Here is a 23,010-nt window from a genome sequence, read left to right as displayed (position 1 = left end):
GTATTAACTCAGATGTTACAATAACAATTCATGTATTGATTTGTGTGGAGCAATGTAAAACTATTTCTTGTGGAAACAGTGGAAATGACATATTGTCATTCATCTAAAAAATGTAATTATTTTTCTGAAAATTAAATGAAACTTACATTTTCCGGGATTATTTAGGGGAGTTCTAACAGGCTTAAAAAATGAACCTTTATCACAGTAATAAATATCTCAAAGTCATGCTGAATACCTAATTTTAGCAAATCAGTCCTGGAAGTTACATTCCCAATTAATCTGATTCTTTCCGAAAAATGATTGGCCCTTGTCTAGTTCTCAATTACTTCAGAAGAATCACAGGTAACAATGGGGGATAAATTGATAAGACTCAACTGCTTTTAATCAATTCATTTCCTTATAGGATGATGGGCAGCCACCATTACACAAAGCGGTATTGAGGAGGGACCTGGAGACAGTGAGGCTTTTAGCAGACACCCTTGTCTATAAGCTTCAACAGCGATTAGATTCTGTGAGAGATCAGGTCCGTCCTGTGTTATTCTTATCCTTTATCCGACTCTCAGTCTATATGTTGGTCTTTCACTTTATCTTTCTTGGCCTTTCAGTCTCTGTCTGTCAGTTAACCTCTCTCACTTGAAAGTTTATTTAATTCTGTCTTTGTCATTTGTTAGGAAATGTACAATTTTGTGTATAAGCAGAGTTTACCTTTTATTTTGTTGCTTGAGTGTTATTTTGTTGCTTGAGTGTTATTTCTTTGAGTGTTATGTACTTATGAAAACTTATGAATGTAATCTTTCTTTTTTCTTTTTTGTTAAAGACATTACCCATGTATTCAGCAACCAAAATTTCAAAAAGCTGTGAATACATTAATACAAGTTGAAGATTTATTTATTAATAAATTAAAAGTATTAGCAACAACAGTGAAATAATAATAATAATAATAATAATAATAATGATAATAATAATAATAATAGTGTTTGATTATGATAATTGGTCAAAACCAAGTTTGATAGTTGATTGTCCATTCTGAGGTCAAATTTGCTAAAGTGACACTAAAGTTTAAAAATAAATATTATAAAAATAGAGAGGATATCTTAGCATAGACAGTAGTGAAACTGGTTAAATACATTAGGTAGTTTTGAAGTTATGAACATATAAAGACTTTCAGGTGGGACAACTCGTCACCAACATGTTACTTTTTCCTGACCTTGGAGATATCACTGATGAGGAATACAACTTTATAATAATTTAAATGGTCTTGAACAATTCATCAGACCCTTTCTTTTTCTTCGGTTTCAAAAATATATGTAAATCATATTCATCTTCAGATATATTTATTTGTACATAAGAAAAAATAAATACTAGTTAAATTACTGACAAAAAAGGAAAATTAAATTAAATTTTTAAAATGTAAATTATAAGTTTCTAAAAAAAAATGAGAAAAATCTCCAATTTCATTATGTTCTTAGTACAACATTTCAGATGTATCCTGTGACATACTAATAAGGACACTCAAATAAAATGCTGAGATTTGAAGAAATGTAAATTTTATTTAAATCATTTAAATTTCAGTTTTCAGTACTGCTAAACTTTTGCAAGTAATGATCTGAATGTGTAGAACTATCTTTCATTTCTTTTGACTTAAAACTTGCATCAAAATTACCTTTAATTTATAGGATAAAGAAAAAATTTAATTTTTTTAAAAATCATCGCTTGTATATCATTAGAAGTTATGACTACTAAGAGATTGATCCAAATTATCTCCCCTATAAGTTTTAAAATTTAAATATCTCAAGAACATTGTAATCAGTTTTTAAGGAATATTCACTTTTGTTTAATTATGATGTCCTCTTTACTTCTATTATATTTTTTAATAACTTTATTGTCAGTTTAAGAGGCCACTTTGGCTTTCTCTCATTGGTGTATGCTACAATCAGGAATCTTAATTGTTTAGACATTTCACATGTACTGTGAAGACTTGACACACATTTGTTCACTGAATTAGGAGATAAAGCTATTTAATTGCCACCAAGATATGACTTCTATGGAAACAGCAGTGAATATTTGTAAACTGCCCAATACTAACGCACAAGCTTGTGATGTCACAAGAGGAATCCTAGTTGGCTAGCAACATATCTTATTGGTGTAACAGTCAACAATAGTATAAATAAAACTTGCTTTTATTTTTTGTTTAAATAATGAGTTTGTTTCTATTTAGTACAGTTGACTACCTATGACACATTGCCATGAAGTTGGCAAGGGATGCAGCATTTTGCCTGTTCATTCATTTGTGGATATGCTTGTTCAGTATCTTGGACCCTATTTCATTTACAAAATAATGAAAATTGATATGTGGATGCATTTCAGAAAGAGTTACTCAGCCATAAAAAACTAGGTCTTTCTGACTTATATTGTAATTTTCATGCAATGGGGACTTGCATTTCAAATTTTGATTTGTTAAATATCTTTTACCCTTTTCCACCTACATTTGTGAATTTTTTTATGTGGATGCATATCACCAAGAGCCACTCATATCAAAACCAGGTCATTGTGACCTAATTTTCCAGCTTTAGTGATTTTTTAAATTTCAGCCATTTGTTCACTTTGCTGTCAATGTCTTAGTCCCATTTACACCATCACTCATGATAATTGGCTTGTTGATTAATTTGAGCAAGAGTAACTCATTTATATAAAAACTAGATTACTGTGACCTAATTTCATGCTTGAGTGACTTGTGATTGTTTATGCACTAGTTCATTATGCCCGTGGGATCTGGACCCTATTTGACTTTCACTTGTGAAAAGTAGTATATGGATGTTTCTAAAAAGAGTAACTTCACCATACTAATTTTAATACTTATTAATAAATGCCTTTTTAATTTTCAGCCATTTGTTGTTAACACACTGAATATCTTTTACCATATTGCATCAATATTCTTACAAGTTTACAAGTAGATGTATTTCAGAAGAGTAACTTGGCCATCATTCACAGTGACCTAATTGCGCACTTGAGTTTGTTGTGCATTCCATTTTATCTGTACTCATGGAAATTGGTATACAGATGCATCTCAAAAAGAATCACTCAACCATGCAAAATGTGTTACTGTGACTTGATGTTCATACTTGAGTGACATATTTTCAGCTATTTGTTTATTACACCCTAAATATATTGGATCCTGTTTCACCAACACTAATAAAAATTGGTATGTAGATGCATCTCAGTAAGCATAACTCATCTATACCAAAACCAGGTCAGAAAGATCAATGTTTCATGCCTGAGTGATTTTAGCAATTCATTTGTTAAACCCACACTGTCATTGCTCCTATTTCCCCTTCACTCATACAAATTAATATGCAGATGCATATTAGGAATAGTAACTCAGCCATATCACAACTAGGTCACTCTAACTCGATTTTCACACTTGCATTCCTGTCGTATTGTCAACTCTTTGTTCATTATACCTTTAATATTTTGCATCCTATTTTGTCTACACTCAGGAAAATTTTGTATGTGAATAAGAGTAACATAACTATACCACAGTATAAATGAAACTACTTTACCTTATTTTACCAGCAGTTATGAAAATTTATATTTGGATGCATCTCAAGGCAAGTAATTCGGCTATACCAAAACTAAGTCATTGTTTTCATGCTTTATTGACTTTTGAATTTTCTGCCATCTATTTGTTTTACCCTCTGCATCTGGGCAGACTAATCAAATGATGTGATCCTACTCTGATGGAACCTTTTTTAATGCATCTAGATGGGTATTATATGAAGCTAATATTTACTTCCTTCACTTGGTGGCTCCATCATTAGCTGAGACTCACATCCAAAGTGAAAGAGGTTTGAAATCTATCCAGACCAGCTGGAATCAAAATGAATTTATATTGTTAGCTACTCCAGATGTGCTCATGCTGGCAACGGGACTACTGTTTACAAGTGGACACCTTATTGTTTTTTTTGGAAATAGGTAAACATTCAGAATACAAAATATTAATTACGATGACTCCAATACGCATGTTTCAGTAGTGTGAATTTGAGAGGTGCAGGTTGAAAGTTGTCTTAGGCTGACAATAAATCAGCAGCAGCTATATGATTTGAAGAATGCATATAGTGACCAAACCCTTTTTATTTACTGGCCATGGGCAAAATGAGAAACCTCTTAATCTCGATGTTAAATAATCAGTGGTCAGTACATGTATTACAAATAGGTTGCAATTCTTTCCTGCTAACTATGAAAGATATATATATATATATATGTATATAAACACACACAAGCATGCACATGCATGCACAGTTTTTATTATGGCTTGTATTTGGGCAAAAAATTAATGCATAACATTGAAAATCATAACAATGTCATATTTCAGTCAGTAATTTGATTTGATTGCAGGCAAGACTTTTGAGTAAAAAAAAATTAAACATTCTGTGTTCACAATATTCTTTTAAATTCAGAGGTTACATTAAATTCACCAGGAGTTGAAAAAATCTCTAAAAACACTCATCATGTCAGGCAAGTACTAAAATAATTTACTTGAACCAAACAAATTCTCTCTAAGCCAGTTTTTATAGAAAAATAGAAGATAGAAGTTGTTAAGGACCTTTATTTGATCATGTGCATATATGCCAACCAAACTGCATTCCATGTAGTTAGTCATTACTTTTGAGTGACACTAGAGCAGTACAGTGAGTGCATCTGCACTAAACATTCCATATCCATCTCAGCTGAGTTCGAAGTTTTCCGTGTTTGGAGGTCAACTCTATTCAAAAGATGCATACTGGTTGGACAAGTTGCCAGAATTTCCTATAAATCCTCATATTTTACCCAGTTAATATTGCAGCTACATTATCATAGACCTTTGCATACGGTACATAGCAGCTATTGGTGTTGAATGGATTCATCTGAGAAATAATCATTGTTGGCCATGTCATCCTCATCCATTAGCTGAATCAGAAGTATTGGCCATATTATGCAAGTGAGTGGAAAATAGTTGAACATTGTAGAAATAATTTATAGGCAAATAGTTATCATGCACAGAGGTGGTAGGTGGCATTTAACTGGGTCAAAACCCATGAAACAGGCCAAGTTGGTGGCAGCAAATGCTAAGATATTACTTTGTTTTCCAAGCCTAGACCAGCAAAGATAGTGTGGCATGTACACTGTTCTCTGACATTTTGGTTGAAAATATTTGATGTTGTAGCATTACTAGAGTTTTGATGCTTATAATGTACAATATTGTGTTGGGTTTTTTTTTACTACTGATAACAAAATTGAAAACAATTTTTTTTTTGCCATGGAAAACTATCCCAGAGGACTTAAAACTTGATCTTCCACTTCTGATAAGCTTCCAGATTGTTTGGCATGTATGCATGGTAAAGGGTGCTTTCTAGAAGTTATTGTTTGGCGACCCTTTTGTCACCCGATGTGAGCAATTACAAATTGAGAAATATCTACTGTCCCTCTGGTAAATGTTTATTAGCATTAAAGAGTGAGAGCAATGTGCTTGCATGAGCTTGATCAAAACAAATGGAAAACAAACTTCCATTAGAAAGGGTAGACTTTATGTGAATGAAGTCAGTAATATTGTCAGCAAAGATCCTTTTCATTAAAGCAAAACACTAGTCAGCCCAGAATCAGCACACACCATGATTGGAAACTTAACTCAAGTGATGAAATTTTTCATGTTAGTTTTAGGTGAGTCAGTGAGTGGATCAACCCCTGTGTAAATAAAGATATGTGGTGTTCATCATTCCAATATGTTTTTTTTAAAAATGTAATTTGTTGTCTTTCTTTCTGTAGTTTTTCAGAACAGCACTTCACTATGCTCATGGAATGGAAGATTCTAAGGACTTGGTGAATATATTGGTGGACTTTGGATCCTCAGAATTTGCTGTGGACAAGGTAAGGGAAAAAGGATTTGGTATTGTATAAAAGTTAGTGATTAAATCAAATGTTCGAAAAACTCAAATAAAAGAAAAATGTTTTCTTACTCTTTAAAAAATATTTCTGGAAAACCCAGTTGACTTGGTTTATTAAGTTCACAAATGTAGTGTGGTTTCTTCTTCAAATACAGTACACAATCATAATGCATTGGCAGTAGGGCCACTACCTCATGAATGCAGCACTTTCAAGCAATAAAAGTGGACCAATTTGGGTAGGAATCAGACAGGAGTACTATATATACTCACTTATAAGCTGACTTGACTATGAGTCAAACCCCCCACCCTTCTTTGGGGGCTAGAAAAAGCTATTTTTCTTTGAACCTTCAATATGTCGGTTGTATTTTGTGAGTCAGATTCATTTGAAGTGGTGATTTGTCATAAGTGAGTATGAGCTTTACTTTGAAAAATTAAACAAGCCACACTAGATAGGTTGTTGTTGTTGTTGTTGTGGGGTTTAATGTGATTTTTCAGCACACGATAGGCTATACATGGCGGCCAGTATTAATGGTGGAGGAAGAACCCGGGAAAACCCCGGAAAGAACCACCAACCCACGAGAAGCTAATGGCAAGCTGTCTCACATACCCACATTGGCTGGATTCGAGACTCAAACCGATGCAGACAGCGTTGAGATGGCAGTGATCCGTAATGGAGAGTGCTTTAGACCACTCGGCCACTCGGGGCCCCCACTAGATAGGTAGGTAGGTGAGTGGGTGGGCAGATAAATAGGTAGGTAGGTAATGATAAAACCAGTATAAAATACAATTATGTTATTGAGTGGAATATGTCACAGATAAATTCACAATTTACAATTTGTACTAATTAAATCCATTAAAATCTGTAATGCTTGATATTTTAAATCTATTTATACGAAAAATCCATGAATTAGTTATAAGTCACATACTGATTTCACATATAATTATGCTATTGTTTTGCTGTCTGTAAATACAGGTGTCAACAGGAGTAAGTACATGGGGTGCAAATATGTTAAGCTGGAGAAAGATAGCCAACCCCCACCCTTTGGAATTGTATATATTACAGTTTCAGTCTCTCCTTTGTATCCACAATCAGAACAGATCGTCTTAGTACTTCCAATGGGGCATAGCAGCCCACATGAACAACAGTGGCAGAAGAGGTCGATTGGTTTAGGTCAGTACCAGCTCCAACACAGACTCAACAGATGCCTAAATTGACCAGGTATGGTGATCAGTATCCTATCCTACCCTGTCCTAGCATCCTGGAAATTGGCACTGGCATTGAAAGGCAAATGGCATTTACCTGTGAAAACTGGATTTTTCCATCAGAGGTGAATCTTCTCTGATTAAACCAGCATTGGGATCAGTGATTAAATTACCTATATTTTTATACAAGTCACATGGTGCCATTATGGATCCATGCTGGATAGCTCCACCACTGGCCCCGGCTCCTTCATGGTCTGTTGCCAGATATGGAAACAATATGGTCTGAGATGCCCAGCACAATACCTGGTCCATCAGCAAGTCATGCAGAGAACACCAGACAGCTCCTTTACTGGCATCAGCCATGGCACATCTCAGTACCAGTTACATTGATGATACAGTCCTAGATGCCAAATACCACTGCTGAATCATGTATGAAGTATGGGATAGCTCCAACACAGGCACTTTCTACAACACATACTGTCACCATTTCTGGGGACAATATAGACCTGGCTTCCCACTATCATTCATTGAGTGGCTCAAGAACTTACAGTGTCTCAGTCAGATAAAGTGATAATTATTCACAGTGTACCAATCATGGTGTCAAGGTACACATTGCTCTCAGCACCCAGCAATGACAGTTCAAGCACCATCTCCAAACAGGACAGCAATTATATTATGTTTCTGCACCAGAATTGGGTACATTGACCAATTTCTCTGGCATACCCTTTCCCAGCCTTAAAACATGGCAGGAGGGCACCTGACCAATATAGACCAATCACCATCTTGTATCTGAAAGTCAGTCATGTCAAAGTTCTTAGTACTTGAATTGAGTACACTAATTTAGTTTCCTGGGATACCCATTCCCAGCTTTAAAACATGGCAGAAGGGCACCTGACCAATCACCATCTTGGATCTGAAAGTCAGTCATGTCAGACTTCGTAGTACTTGAATTGAGTACACTAATTTAGTTTCCTGGAATACCCATTCCTGGCTTTAATACACAGATAGTGTTCAGTACCTGATCATGACAGTTAAGACAGTGGCTCTGACCTGGATATCAAGCATATTAAGCCTGTCTGGCATCCATGATAGTACCTGCACTAAACATATTTCACCAGTCTGGCTCTGTCTTGACCGTGTGCAAGTCCATTTTTGCACCCCTAACAGGAAGCTATCCTATCGATGTAGTAAAGGGTCATGCTCACTGTTGCCATCTTCCTCTTTCAGTTCAGTGATCATTCATTGGTCACTTTGTCAAGCATGACCAACCTTTACTCAGGTAATTTTCGCAGTCTTCCATGGAACAGGATATACTGTCCTGCTGACTCATGGATGATGCTATCAGTTAGTTAAAATCAAATGGTCTCCTTATAAATCTGTGTCTGGGGGAGGGTTGACCACTTGTGGGTCTATTGGTGACAGGGTGGAATGCAAAGCTACATACCTTTCTTAAACCCATATTAAAAAAGATTTGGTAATCGATGTTTCTTCCATGAAATGGAGCATGCATACTAGTCCCTCTGATAACCAAGTCTTGGAGAAAGTGAGAGAGACAGAGTGCCATCTAATCCCGATTGCACCCCTGAAATAGGAAACAGTCATGGATGAATGTTGTTTGGAACTTCACAGTTATAAATTCAATGAAATCTTTCCTCACCTGCTCAGCTACCACAATTGCAAGTATGCTCATATGAAGTTGCAATTGTTGGACCTGTACACCTAGTTTTTGTACCATGCAAGCTCTCAGGAAAACAAATTCCTTAAAACGTGTTGGACAGAATTGCTCAGGCAAGAAAACTCACCACTTTGAGAGCATGCAAAAGAAAGCCATAGGATGAAGGTCAGAGCTAGCTATTATCTCTGAGATCTTTCATCCCAAAGGGTTCAGTTTGACTTAGTGGAACCTTTAGCAGTAGCACAACAGACAGCCTTGTTGGATTATTCAGCAACTTTACAAGGTCATGTCATTTAAATGCTTTAGCTATTGAATGTGCTTGACAATAGTTAGTGTTCCTTATCTAGTATGACTTAATTCAACCACTTTTGCAGTTGAGAGTTCTTGACAATAGTTACAGTGGTGGTTGCACCATAGGGTTGTCTCATTCAATTGATTGGCTATTGAGAGTGCTTCACAGTAGTTACAGCGGTCTGACCATGGGGTCACCTCATTCAACCACTTTGGCTATTGAGAGCTCTTGATAGTAGTTACAGTGGTGGTTGCACTAGAGGGTTGTCTCATTCAACCACTTTGGCTGTTGAGAGTGCTTGACAGTAGTTACAGTGGTGATTGCACCATAGGGTTGTCTCTTTCAACCAATTTGGCTATTGAGAGTGCTTGACAGTAGTTATAGTGGTCCCACCTTGGGGTCACCTCATTCAACAACTTTGGCAACTGAGTGTTCTTGACAGTAGTCAGAATGGTCCCTTTCTAATGTGTGTCGGTATAATGTAGTCCCAGATTAACATGGTTAATGTCTTGGAATCATAATAATTGCTGAATTATGATTTTGAAATTGCTACTTTTATATCTTCATTTCACATTGGTTCTCTTCTGTAGCACAAGCAGCATATCATATTTATCGAATAATAAGCCTATGCTTGATGATGATCCTATGCCCTGCTTTTACAGAGATAATTTTATATCTGTTAATATGTCCACCCCTACATTTTGAATATTTAATTAGGCTGTCCAGCTGGGCTTTCCATAAGAGTACTGTGAAATAAATGAAGTTGAAACTTAATGACAAAATTACTTTCAGGATGGCAGGCCAACCCTATCCTTCAGGGACCGTCAGAACCAGAAGGAGATGAAAGACTTGCTAGATTACCATCTTCATCAGGTACAACTTAGTCAGCTATATCTGTTCCAACTTAATAAGCTTTATCTGTAATAGTAAGAAAGCCCAGAAAGAATACAGAACATAGAACTATTTAACCACCTTACCTGTGGTTATGAGCCTTTAAAATCAAGTTTTTTGCTTTTAAAATTTTTGAAGATATACAAGAGGCAGAGGGAATTTATTTTTGAGATGTTTCTTTTTTCTTTCCAAAAATAGAATAGTTTTTTCTTATTGCCATAAGCCATAAAATACATTTTACAAAATTATTGTCAACCATGCAGTATGTCATCTTTCAGCATGAAATGTCAACCATAATAATAATAGTAATAATGAGGACTTTGTATAGTGCCTAATCTTTAGAAGCTCTAAGCGCTTTACAAGATTAGACAAAACCTATAAGATAAAAAACATATAATGATATGATTACAAAAACAAACACCATGAAATTAGAAAACATTAAAAAACATGCTGAGAATATTTAAGGTAGGAAACATTATTAGGTCTTTAAGTTTGTTCTTGCAGTCGAAATAAGTGAGTTTTGAGAGCCCTCTTGAATGTGATCACTGTGTCTTTGTGTCAAAGTTCAGTGGGCAATTTATTCCACGTTGCTGGGCCCTGGTATGCAAAAGAACGCTGTCCATATGACTTTGTTTTCATAATCGGAATAATGAGTATACGATTGTCAGAAGAGGAGCTTAAGTATCTTGCTGGTGTGTACACATGGGTGAGGTCGGATAGGTATGTTGGACTAGAGTCCATCAGTGAAACGTAGCACAGAGAACAAATTTTGTGTTTGATTCTGGATCGAATGGATAGCCAGTGTAGGGTACAGAACAGCAGGAAGGTGTGCTCTGATCGTGGTACTCTAAGTATGATCTGAGCAGCTGTGTTTTGAACTTTTTGAAGTTTCTGGAGTAGATATTGAGATGAACCAGACAGAATTGAGTTACAGTAATCCAGTCTTGAAAGTACTAATGAACACACAAGTGTTTAAGTGGCATCAACTGAAAGATATTTGCGAATTGAGCTGATGCGTCTCAACTCAAGATATGCAGCCTTGCATATATTTATGACATGTTGGTGCAATGTGAGAGTACTGTCCATAGTAACACCTAGGTTTCGTATTGATTGTGTGGATTTAATGTTGGTGTTGCTGATATTTATTGTTTGAGGTAAAGGATGTGAATGGGAAAGTCTTTGTGTTGTGATCAGAATGGCCTCGGTTTTATCATCATTCATCTGCAACTTGTTACATGTCATCCATGATTTCACATCAGAAATTCATCTCTCTACACCTTGGATGGTAGCATGAACTTCAGTTGGGTGGCTAGATTTGTATATTTGGGTGTCATCAGCGTACAATTGGTGAGACACTGGATGATGATCTATGACACTTGAGAGTGCCTGAGTGTATAGAATGAAGAGAACAGGTCCAAGAACAGACCCCTGTGGAACACCACAACATAGATCAACTGGGTTGGAGAGCATTCCATTTGCAGACACAATTTGTGTCCTGTTGACCAAGTAGGACTTGAACCACAGTAAGGCTGTATCATGAATGCCAAATACATGCTGGAGACGGTGAAGTAATATATCATGGTCTATTGTGTCAAATGCTGCAGACAGATCAAGGAAGGTGAGGACTGTAATCTTTCCGCTATCCAAAGCAGAGAGAATGTCATTAACTACTTTTAGAAGAGTAGTTTCAGTACTGTGGCAAGAGTGATATGCAGATTGTACATTGCTAAAAAGACTGTTTGAATTCAGATGAGATACAGGCTGGGATAGAACAACCTTTCTAAGATTGTCTATATGAATGGGAGATTAGAAACTGGGCAGTAGTTCTTTAAACTGTTATGGTCTAGTGTTAGTTTCTTCAGCAGAGGCTTTACAATGGCAGTTTTGAAAAATGATGGGAATTCCCCTGATGAGAGAGAGGTATTAATAACATCAGTTAATGAAGGCAATACTGGATCTAAGCACTCAAGCAGCAGTGATGTTGGAATTGGATCAAGTTCACATGACTTTGGTGCACTCTTCGTCAGGATTGTACGTATGAAATCCATAGAGACAGGTTCAAATGCTGCGAATGGTTGCCACTCAAATTCTGTATCCCAACTGTATGGTGATGACGAGTCAATTGAAATTGTGGTGTCAAGCTTATCTCTAATGGTTTGTACTTTGTCAAGGAAGAAATTTGCAAATGTGTCCTTAAGGTCAACTGGAGAGAAGGTAGTTGGAAGTGGTGTAGATTTGTTCCTTGACATTAGCTTGTTAGTTTTCTCGAAGAGCTCTTTGCAGCTGGAACTTTCCATGATGTTAGTAGTGTAGTGGGCTGATTTTGCTGCATGGACTATATTTGTGACATTCTTCTTAGCAGCTTCATAGATTTGCTTATGAATAGTGTGTCTGGTGGAAAGCCAAAGCCTCTCTACTTAACGGCGGTCTCTTTTAGCAGTGCAAAGCTGGTCCCTAACACTGCTATACCATGGAGAACACAACCATACTGCATGTCATCTTTCAATGTGAACTGTTAACTATGCAGTATGTCATCGTGCATGTGAATGTCAACCATAATATATGTCGTTGTTCCATGTAAAATGTCAGCTGTACTGTTTGTCATACTTCCATGTGAAATGTCAGCCATGCTGTATGTCATTTCTCCACATGAAATGTTGACCATAATGTGTGTAATTCTTCCATTTGAAATGTCAGCCATATTGTCTGTCATCTTTCCATGTGAAATGTCAGCCTTACTGTGTGTCATCTTTCCATGTCAAATGTCGAGCATACTGTGTTTCATCCATCCATGTGAAATGTCAGCCATACTGTGTCATCCTTTTAATGTCAAATGTCAACCATGCATTATGTCTTCCTTCCATGTGAAATGTCAAGCATAACAAAAAACGAAAGCCGCCAACATGTTAGCTGGGCTTGGCGGTGTTATTAGACACAATCAGTTGACCAGTAAATAATGTCCACTTTATTAGCTGTAGATTGAAAGGGAATGAAATTGTACATGTGTTCAGCTTAATTTTTTTTTTATAAAAGTGACTTGTGACCATTGCAGGCTGACTGCACTTAGTTCTCTGGTTTTACATGGGTATGGTGTTTGTTTATGAACTTGTTATTAATTTCCTATTTTTTATAAAAATATTTTACTGTTATGGAAAAGCAAGTTCACAAATGCAAGTCGTTCTCAGCACTTTGTGCAATAATTAGTATAGTAGTTTTTACGTTTCTTTTGATATTTACAAAATCTGAAGTAAAAGTTTTATGCATGCTGAAAGCATGTGTTGATTGTTAATTATTCTTGCTGGAGTCATTCAAATGAATAGGCATACAAGCGTTAATTATTGGAAATTTGCAATGGATAAACTTACACGGAAACACATGTGAGAAAATCGGAGCAGTATGAACTTTGTACAGACACTGTTCATAGACCCTGGAATGTAATGAACCATACACATGCTTCATCTTTCTTAACCTATTTTGCTGGTAATTATTCCTATTGAATTCAGACACATAATGATGTGTGACAAAATTTTTGAATAGTTTAAATATATATGCAATTTTTGCAATGGAATTACATATATTATGGATTAATTGCAAGCCTCGACGGTATGATATCAGACGACAAGTAAACGCTGTTGATACTCTGTTCATGCTGTATATTAGATGTTGAATTCAGACACAATGATCTGGGAAAAAATTGTTGAATATCATAAATATGTGTGCAGTTTTTCAATGGAATTACATGCATTATAGATGAACTGCATGCCATGACGGCACGATAGTAAACGGTGTTGATGCCCTATTCATCATATACATTAAACATGAATACACGTACATGTGCCATAGAGTTATTCTCTGAAAAAGTAAAATACTGTAAAACCCTGCATTAACATGACCACGGTATTAATGCGATCCATTTTTTTGGACCCCAATTACTGCGTTATAGCGGGGTTCCACTGTAATTTTAAAGAAGACTATGCCAGAGAAGAAGTTTTGGCTGCTGTTGTGGTCAGAGTGGATGAAAGGAGCTGGATGAGCAAATATTTAATGAAGGAATGACTCCATACATAACTTTCAGGAGGAAATCTTTGTCAAAGGAAAATTTTTCATCTGGTGTCATGGTCAGAGTACATGAAAATAACTGGATGGGCAAGAATTTAATGATAAATTGACTTAAGATTTTGGGGGCTTGGAGAACAATGGCAACCAGAAAACTTTGCTTGTGCATGGTTTCTTCAAATGCCATTCACTAAAATATCTTGACTACTGACAAAACCAGAATTTGCCATTATTTGAGTCACATGATGCTGGAAGAAACAATAACATTTGCACTCAGACAGCAATGGAAAGAAATGATGGCTAATGGAGATTACATACACTGCTGGCAGTAAAATGTTGCAGCCAAAACATCCCAAGATAGCTTAGATGGATGCACAAAGCCTGGAGTGAACAAGACCCTAAGACAATTACACAAAGCCTGGAGTGAACAAGACCCTAAAACAATTACACAAAGCCTGGAGTGAACAAGACCCTAAAACAATTACACAAAGCCTGGAGTGAACAAGACCCTAAAACAATTACACAAAGCCTGGAGTGAACAAGACCCTAAAACAATTACACAAAGCCTGGAGTGAACAAGACCCTAAGACAATTACACAAAGCTTGGAGTGAACAAGACCCTAAAACAATTACACAAAGCCTGGAGTGAACAAGACCCTAAAACAATTACACAAAGCCTGGAGTGAACAAGACCCTAAAACAATTACACAAAGCCTGGAGTGAACAAGACCCTAAGACAATTACACAAAGCCTGGAGTGAACAAGACCCTAAGACAATTACACAAAGCCTGGAGTGAACAAGACCCTAAAACAATTACACAAAGCCTGGAGTGAACAAGACCCTAAAACAATTACACAAAGCCTGGAGTGAACAAGACCCTAAGACAATTACACAAAGCCTGGAGTGAACAAGACCCTAAAACAATTACACAAAGCCTGGAGTGAACAAGACCCTAAAACAATTACACAAAGCCTGGAGTGAACAAGACCCTAAAACAATTACACAAAGCCTGGAGTGAACAAGACCCTAAAACAATTACTTGCTTGTTGGAGAAGTATTACAGTAGCAGCCAATTCAATGAAACAGCTGATAACATTGTACGGGATAATCAGAGGGAACAGATGATAACATTGTACGGGATAATCAGAGGGAACAGATGATAACATTGTACAGGATAATCAGAAGGAACAGCTGATAACATTGTACGGGATAATCAGAGGGAACAGCTGATAACATTGTACGGGATAATCAGAGGGAACAGATGATAACATTGTACGGGATAATCAGAGGGAACAGATGATAACATTGTACGCGATAATCAGAGGGAACAGATGATAACATTGTACGGGATAATCAGAGGGAACAGCTTGTAACATTGTACAGGATAATCGGAAGGAACAGCTGATAACATTGTACGGGATAATCAGAGAGAACAGATGATAACATTGTACGGGATAATCAGAGGGAACAGCTTTTAACATTGTACGGGATAATCAGAGGGAACAGCTTATAACATTGTACGGGATAATCAGAGGGAACAGCTTATAACATTGTACGGGATAATCAGAGGGAACAGATGATAACATTCTAAGAGATGATCAAAGGGAAGAGATAATAACATTCTAAGAGATGATCAAAGGGAACAGATAGTAACATTCTAAGAGATGATCAAGGGGAACAGATAATAACATTCTAAGAGATGATCAAAGGGAAGAGATAATAACATTCTAAGAGACAATCAGAGGGAACAGATAATAACATTCTAAGAGATGATCAGAGGGAAGAGATAATAACATTCTAAGAGATGATCAAAGGGAAGAGATAATAACATTCTAAGAGATGATCAAAGGGAAGAGATAATAACATTCTAAGAGATGATCAAAGGGAACAGATAGTAACATTCTAAGAGATGATCAGAGGGAAGAGATAATAACATTCTTGGAGATGATTAGAGGGAACAGATAACATTCTTTGGGATCGTCTGATGGAACTTTGATAACATTCTATGGGTTCACCATTGGGAACAGATGATAACATTCTAAGAGATAATCAGAGGGAACAGATGATAACATTCTTAGAGATGATTCGATGGAACAGATAACATTCTTTGGGATTGTCAGAGGGAACAGATGATAATATTCTGTGGGATGATCAGAGGGAACAGAGATGATAACATTGTTTGGAATGATGTGAGGGAACAGATAATAAGGGCTGTTCCATTTAAACATACATGGGACCCAGGAAAGGCACTTTTAAAGTGGGTTACTCACCTATAGATGCAATTTAGAATTTTTTTAATTATTTTAATATAAACACTGTGAAATCAAAGTACCCTGGCATATCGTTTTCAAAAACTGTCTTCTCTGGGTACCATGTATGTTTAAATGGAACAGCCCTAACATTCAGTGGGATGATCAGTTGGCTTCTGAAGCCAATGATGGCACTCGAGACAAGATTGAGAACACCATCAACATATACCATAATGAAGAAGAATATGTAAACAAGGAGGAGTAGCTTGGTTTTTCTGAAAATGATACTTCTTGATATTATGTTTTAAACACAGCTTGTACTAATGTACATAATAAGCTGTATTGCATTTAGAAGTGATGTGGATATTATTGGTTTGCATTGCTAGAGATTATGATTTTGTGATTCATGACAATGTAAATTTGCTCAGATGAATATGACGATTGTGCCTTTAGTAATTATTAAGAAGCAGCCATTACTGTAAAATCACTGATTTCATGTAGATAATTTTATTTCCTTGCATATTTTCATAACTTTTTCATGTAAATCGTGTTAAATGACATTTAATTTTTGTTTAATTCATAATTTATTTTATGCTGATAAATTTTGGTTGGGTTTTTATTTAATTTGGTGGAAATGTACAGCATTTGGTGGAAATGTACTGCATTTGTGACTAATTTTTAACATGTTAATAATTTCATTTTTAATTCATATAGGTGTAGTTGTTTCATTTAACATTATTTGCTGATGGTGAAAAATCACATGGCAGTGATAAGAAATGGTATACATGTTTCTTATTTCCAAGCAGTTTCCCCATTGCATGTTGTTGGCAGCTGTAACACTCAACACTCCTACTCTTTTTTAATCATGTATTCATTAAACTGTATTTGCTTACATGGCACTGTTAAAGCATTAACAGCAATTATTATCTTTCTCAATCCATGAATACAGTTTTGCAATGCAGTTGGTTTCATCATCAGGTGGGGATTCCCTTTCTTAGAGCATTTTGGCGCTGACACAAAACACTTTCCAGTGCTGCTGGCACTCATGGGTGAGTGACTGATACTTGGTCAATTTCCTTTCATGGGTCTCCTTCATTCTAGCTTCCTTTGGCACCGTCAGTTCTAACAAAATCACCTGTTGGGTACCTCCTGACCACAGTACAACATCAGGCCTGAATTTGGTTTTCCAGATGTCTCAATGGAATTTGAATCGTCCTTTTATATCTGCCTGCATTTCCAAATTCTGCGCTGTTGTCAAGATACCTCTTCCATCAGTCTTTTGTTTCTGAGTCTCACCATTTTTCACAGACTTGATGAAGTTTGGACCACTTTTCGCTTACTGTTTCTTTGTGATTGCTATATCGCAGCAATCTTAGCAAGCACTTGGTCGGGCACAAAAGATAATGACTGTCTGTTAGAGCTCTAAATTTGCAAGTCTCCCACAAAGTTTACAGTTTGGGTCATTAGTCCCCAGGGCTTCAAAGTTGTTGGTGTAGGAAGAACATCATACAGTGATTGTTATAGGAAGCTGATTTACTTTGTATCATCTCTCCAGATGTCACTTCACAATAGTTTCCTGGACCTCGCATTTTCCCAGCATAGCCGATTCCCCTGCTTCCTCATTCTGACAGCTTTGACTTGTCTGTCTTCCTCTTCTGCAAGATATACTTCTTTCTGGACCATGTAGCACTTCTCTTTGATGCTTGCTGCTTGCCATGTAGGTCTTTTCATACGTTCCAGCCCCATCCTTCCTGTTGCTACTGTGCCTACCAAGTCGCTGTGTCTTATTTATTCTGCCTTATTCTGAACTTTCCAAACCTAGTTTAAATCCCTCAAGGCCAATGTCATGTGATTGTGACAGTTGATCATTTTTTTAATAGTAAATATGCATGGTGATATCAGGATTCTAAATATTTTTACATAAATATATTTTCAAATGCATGTCACTCCATAGTAACATTTAAGAAATAAAATTAGAAATGTAAACACATGTACGGATTGTGATTACATAAGATAAGCATTATGAAACGTGTTTTCCTTGGGTTTTTTGTGTGTTTTGAACACTAGCCCATTTTCTTGTCCTTATACACACACACACACGCACACACACATGAATACACAAATATGCAACAGCAGATCTGGGTTTCTGCAGTTTGCAGTTGCTTGTGTCTTATAAACGGTAAGCTAATTTCAAATAAGCAGTAAGCTAATTTCAAATAAGCAGTAAGCTAATTTTAGATAAGCAGTAAGCTAATTTCAAATAAGTGGTAAGCTAATTTTAAGCTAATTTCAAATAAGCGGTAAGTTAATTTCAAATATGTTTTCAGCATACATAAACACAGACATCAATAGATTTGACACATTAACTTGAGGTACTTTGGAAAGTCCTATCTTGAACACCTGCAGAAAATAGGATTGGATAAAAGGATAAAATCATGTCCCCTTGTATAATGAGCAGGGCTGATTTTTACCTTTAAAACAAAAAGTGTTGATCATGCATGGCATTTTATGGTAGTTCATTCTGATATGCATAAACGTTATTAATCTGCATTGTTTACGGTTTCCAAGATAACTTGTCAAATTTTGTGGCTGAGATGATAGTTGTGTGTAAGCCTAATTTAAAATACATTTTGCCTTGGCAAACATTTCTTATGTACAAGAAAGTCAAAGGCAATATGTATAACTAATATTTACATATCTTATCACATGTGCATGGAGTTTTTTCCCATTATGTTTCAGAATCAAACACTGTAATATATAATTCTATTACTTTATTTTCAGAACTATGATGTGCCGGAGCCAGACATTTGGTCAGTTCCCCTTCCATTGCCCATTATGGGATATATCATGAAACGCATGCATTCCCATCATGCAGTTGATCATGGTGGACAAAGACGTCATTCCTACCACTCTGGCACCCACTACTCTCTCATCCCAGAACAAAAGCCTGTCACAAATGAATCCAAAGATGTTTTAGCATCAGTGCAAAAAATATCAGCAGTAGAATCAAAGATGAGAAAATCAAAATCACTTTTCCTTGACATGGAAAAAAGCCTTTTCAAAAATTGGAGAAAACCTAGTTCAGACAGATCTGCAAAGAAGAAGTTTAAGAATGCAGATGCAGTACAGAAGTACATTCGACTGAGTGGAGGCAGCAAGCAAGAAGGATGCTCTAGAAATTATAGCAATTCTCGGCCAAGTGTCTTTGAAGAAACATTAGTTGAGGAGTCTGAGAGAGAAGCGGAGAACAATGCAAGCACTGAAGAGGATGTACCTCATACATCCACGTCTTCATGTGCCATTTTATAGACCAAACATTTTTTATGTTTTGAATTTGGTACTATTTCTTCTAGTACAATAACAGTTAACATAGAAAAGGTTCTAATCGTGTCTTTTGTATGGGAAATATTATCATCATTCTGCGCTTTACAACAGTTTGCAGAGATCTTACATTCTACACAAGAAGAAAAGTTAGAATGTTGGTACATGGATTAATAGAATGATTAATGAGGAAAAATAATTTAGTCACCATGTGACTGTTGTTTTATTAGGGCCTTAAGACCAATGGAGCTTACTTATGGCCTTTTGTTTGTCATCCATTTTCTTGTATCTGCTTGCCATCTGTAATCCATTCATCATCTATCTAGCATGGGACAAAATCAGGAAATCAAATCAGTACATTTAAACATTTTAATCAGTCGTAAGATCTTCTAATTGGCAAAAAATTAATTATTTTAAATAGCATGCATTTTTTCTGTATTCTCTTTATATAATATTAAAACAGCAAGTTTGAGCATGGTAGAAAATATTACAATAATTATTTATATAAGTCATGGCCTTGCCAGTTAAATCAAGAAATGAAGATTCATATATCTTTTAGTTTTCTGCAAAGGTTTTTTTAAAATAAAACTCCACAAGCACTTTTAATTTCCTTTACAAGTTCATTGCCTAGTGACCACTGATGACATTTGTTGTGATCAAGTTCCACACTTAAAAGGGTCTCATGCATATACCTAGTCACATTGTTTCTTCCAAGATATAATATCTTAAAATGCGATTTGAATGAATCACAGAATGCAATTAAAATCCTTTGCTACTCTTCTGCACCCACTCAGACTATGATTTTCAAGCTTCCTTAATACAGTGATTTGGTCTTAAAGCCAGTAGAAACACTTGTATGTACTGAATCGTCAAATTCAGCATGTGTGCATACAAGTTATTGGAGATTATTGTACTGACTCGTCAAATTCAGCATGTGTGCATATAAGTTATTGGACATTATTGTACTGACTCGTAAAATTCAGCATGTGTGCATATAAGTTATTGGAGATTATTGCATGAAACCTTATCTACTTGTACTTAATCATAATATTTGTAGTGTGCCATATTTGGGTTCCTGTTTCAAGTTAAGGTCACGGCCCAGTATTTTCATTTTCCGTTACACTGTTTTTGACTTTAACTTTAGATCCATTTGAAAATAAAGTATGAAGCTTGATATACTTAAATGTCCTCATTGGAAGGTGTGTCAAGTACCACTTTGGGGTTCAGTCTTGAAGGTCAAGTTTCAATGTTCACTATCTAAATTTACCTTCAATCCACTATCTTTTTTACACGTTTTGAGATTAAATGGTGAACTTTGTGTATGTATTAATATATATATATATATATATATATATATATATATATATATATATATATATATATATATATATATATATATATATATATTCAGAGTCTGGATAGCTGATCAGTAATTTAGATTTCAGCTACAAGAGTAGTTTCTGATAAATTAGCAAAGCATGTTATACCTATATATTGTCACTTCAGTGGCATTGCACATTTGGGGTCTTTTCCTCAAGGTCAATGTCAATATTTCAAGGTTTCCATTGTTTTGGCTTTATATTGTAAAAGCTGCTTGAGATACAGGGATGAACCATAGTATAGTTATGATTCTCTGTTTGACAGCATCATATGTATCACAATCGTGGTTTTATCTTCACAGTCAAGGTTAATGATATTTTTTTTATAATCCATATTCTGCTTTATTATCCTGTGGAGCATTGAAACATGGTTATGCTCCATGTCTGCCCAGGAACTTTGCAGCTGTCTTAAAGGTCATAACTTTAATTATTGTGCAATCTTGTGACCCCACCATGGTGGTCAGGTGACAAAAATTCAGTGAATTTGCTTATAAAAGTATGTTTTTGTGATTTTGATATTCAGTGTTTTTTGTTGTAGTTGAGAGTAATTTTCTCTTAATGTAAGACATTATCTTTGTTTTTTTTAATATAGTTTATCAAGTTAGTGCAGGTCATTAACAAATATTTTCTCTAGTCCTGTATCAAATTTAGAATTTGAATTTTATAATTTTGACTAAATACCTTTTACATTATTTATTTGATATTATTAAGATTGCTTTTGTTTAAATCTCAGGTTTTTCTATTAACATTTGTTTTCTCAGACATCACTTCTCATGTGTTTTCATGTACAAAATAGTACATATGCCTCTTCTTTAATAACCTACAATCAACAGGGTCCATAGATATCAACTACATTTTAAGGACACAAGATGACAAGCAAAAAAAGTTTGTTTAACTTTGAGGAGGGGGGGTGCAGTGCTAATAATGTGTTACTGATGTACAAAAATCATGTGATCCCCTTTGTCCTGCACAAATAGTCATATGATAGATTTTTCATAATAATGGATGTTATGTTTTAGGAAGTCAAATGAAAGTTTTTAAAATTGAAGAAAGATGTTTAGTAAAAGTTCAGTTGACATGCATGACTCACAGATTTGTGCATCAGTAAAGTTTGAGCCCCCCTCTTGTATCACTTCATGTATATCTTTAACAAACAAACACAAATAAACTATAACTTCATATCCGAAATTATGTTTATAAACTGTTCAAGCCAAACACATCACTGATTGCATTAGTTAATTCCTCAAGATTGCAATTTTAAATGTCTCTAATTTATTTATAATAGCATATGACAATATCATTTATACTAATAAAAAAAGTACATTATCCCAAAATGCTACATCTGGAGCACACAAAAAGTGGAGTGGAAAAGTTGAAAAGAAATCAGCAATATATAGTAGTTAAAGGTTTTATTTGAACTTGCAAATTATTACAGAATATATAAATCAGGACTGTTTGAAAAACAATCCAGAGATTTGCCAAAGGCGATCTTCTAGTAGCCGTCTATGATGTGTGATTTTAATAAGAAATAAAACTGATCTACACTTGGGTGTTACTGTGTTGTTTGCATGTCATGTAGAGTAATTGGCCGGAGAGATCTAATATGTTAATTAGTACGTACCATCTTGCTGAAGGACCATAAAGTTCTGAACAGTCAAAAATAATCCAGTTTGGGAACATTCTCATGTAAGCACTCACCAGTTTTACTTTCACCAATGACTGACTCTTTCAAATTTGAATAGAGGAGAGTGTATCACATTTATGGTGATCACAGTGAAACCCAATTAAAAGATAAAATTAAAGCTCGAATTTCATTCAGCAAGGTTTCCAGAATTGGTATTAATATCATATACTGGTAGTGCTGCAGCCAGTATACATTTATCATTATTTTTGTTTATCAAGATTTTGCAGTATATTGTGTTATGTACATGGAAAATGTTTGTTCAGGAAAATTCTACAAAATACACTTCTTATTGACATTTGCAAAATTCATGAAAATTCCAAATTTCCATGCAAAAACAA

General features: G+C 35.5%; 1 protein-coding gene across 2 annotated transcripts in view; it reads left to right on the top strand.

The window, feature by feature from the left end:
* LOC149783008 (uncharacterized) overlaps positions 1-22,532 on the top strand; it is a 108,505-nt gene extending 85,973 nt beyond the window's left edge. For both annotated transcript variants that reach the window (XM_089934578.1, XM_089934579.1), the window contains 4 exons: positions 404-523; positions 5,803-5,904; positions 9,884-9,964; positions 19,070-22,532. In XM_089934578.1, the coding sequence (XP_089790704.1) occupies positions 404-523; positions 5,803-5,904; positions 9,884-9,964; positions 19,070-19,597 (831 nt within the window). In that variant the 3' untranslated portion in view covers positions 19,598-22,532. The remainder of the gene's footprint in view (positions 1-403; positions 524-5,802; positions 5,905-9,883; positions 9,965-19,069) is intronic.
* The last annotated feature ends 478 nt before the right edge of the window (positions 22,533-23,010 follow it).

This window comes from Sinohyriopsis cumingii, chromosome 15 (genome assembly GCF_028554795.1).
Source record: "Sinohyriopsis cumingii isolate HCF-2022 chromosome 15, ASM2855479v2, whole genome shotgun sequence".
Classification (NCBI taxonomy): domain Eukaryota; kingdom Metazoa; phylum Mollusca; class Bivalvia; order Unionida; family Unionidae; genus Sinohyriopsis; species Sinohyriopsis cumingii.
Note: the sequence above shows the minus strand (reverse complement) of the source record. Positions and strands in the feature narration are given on the sequence as shown.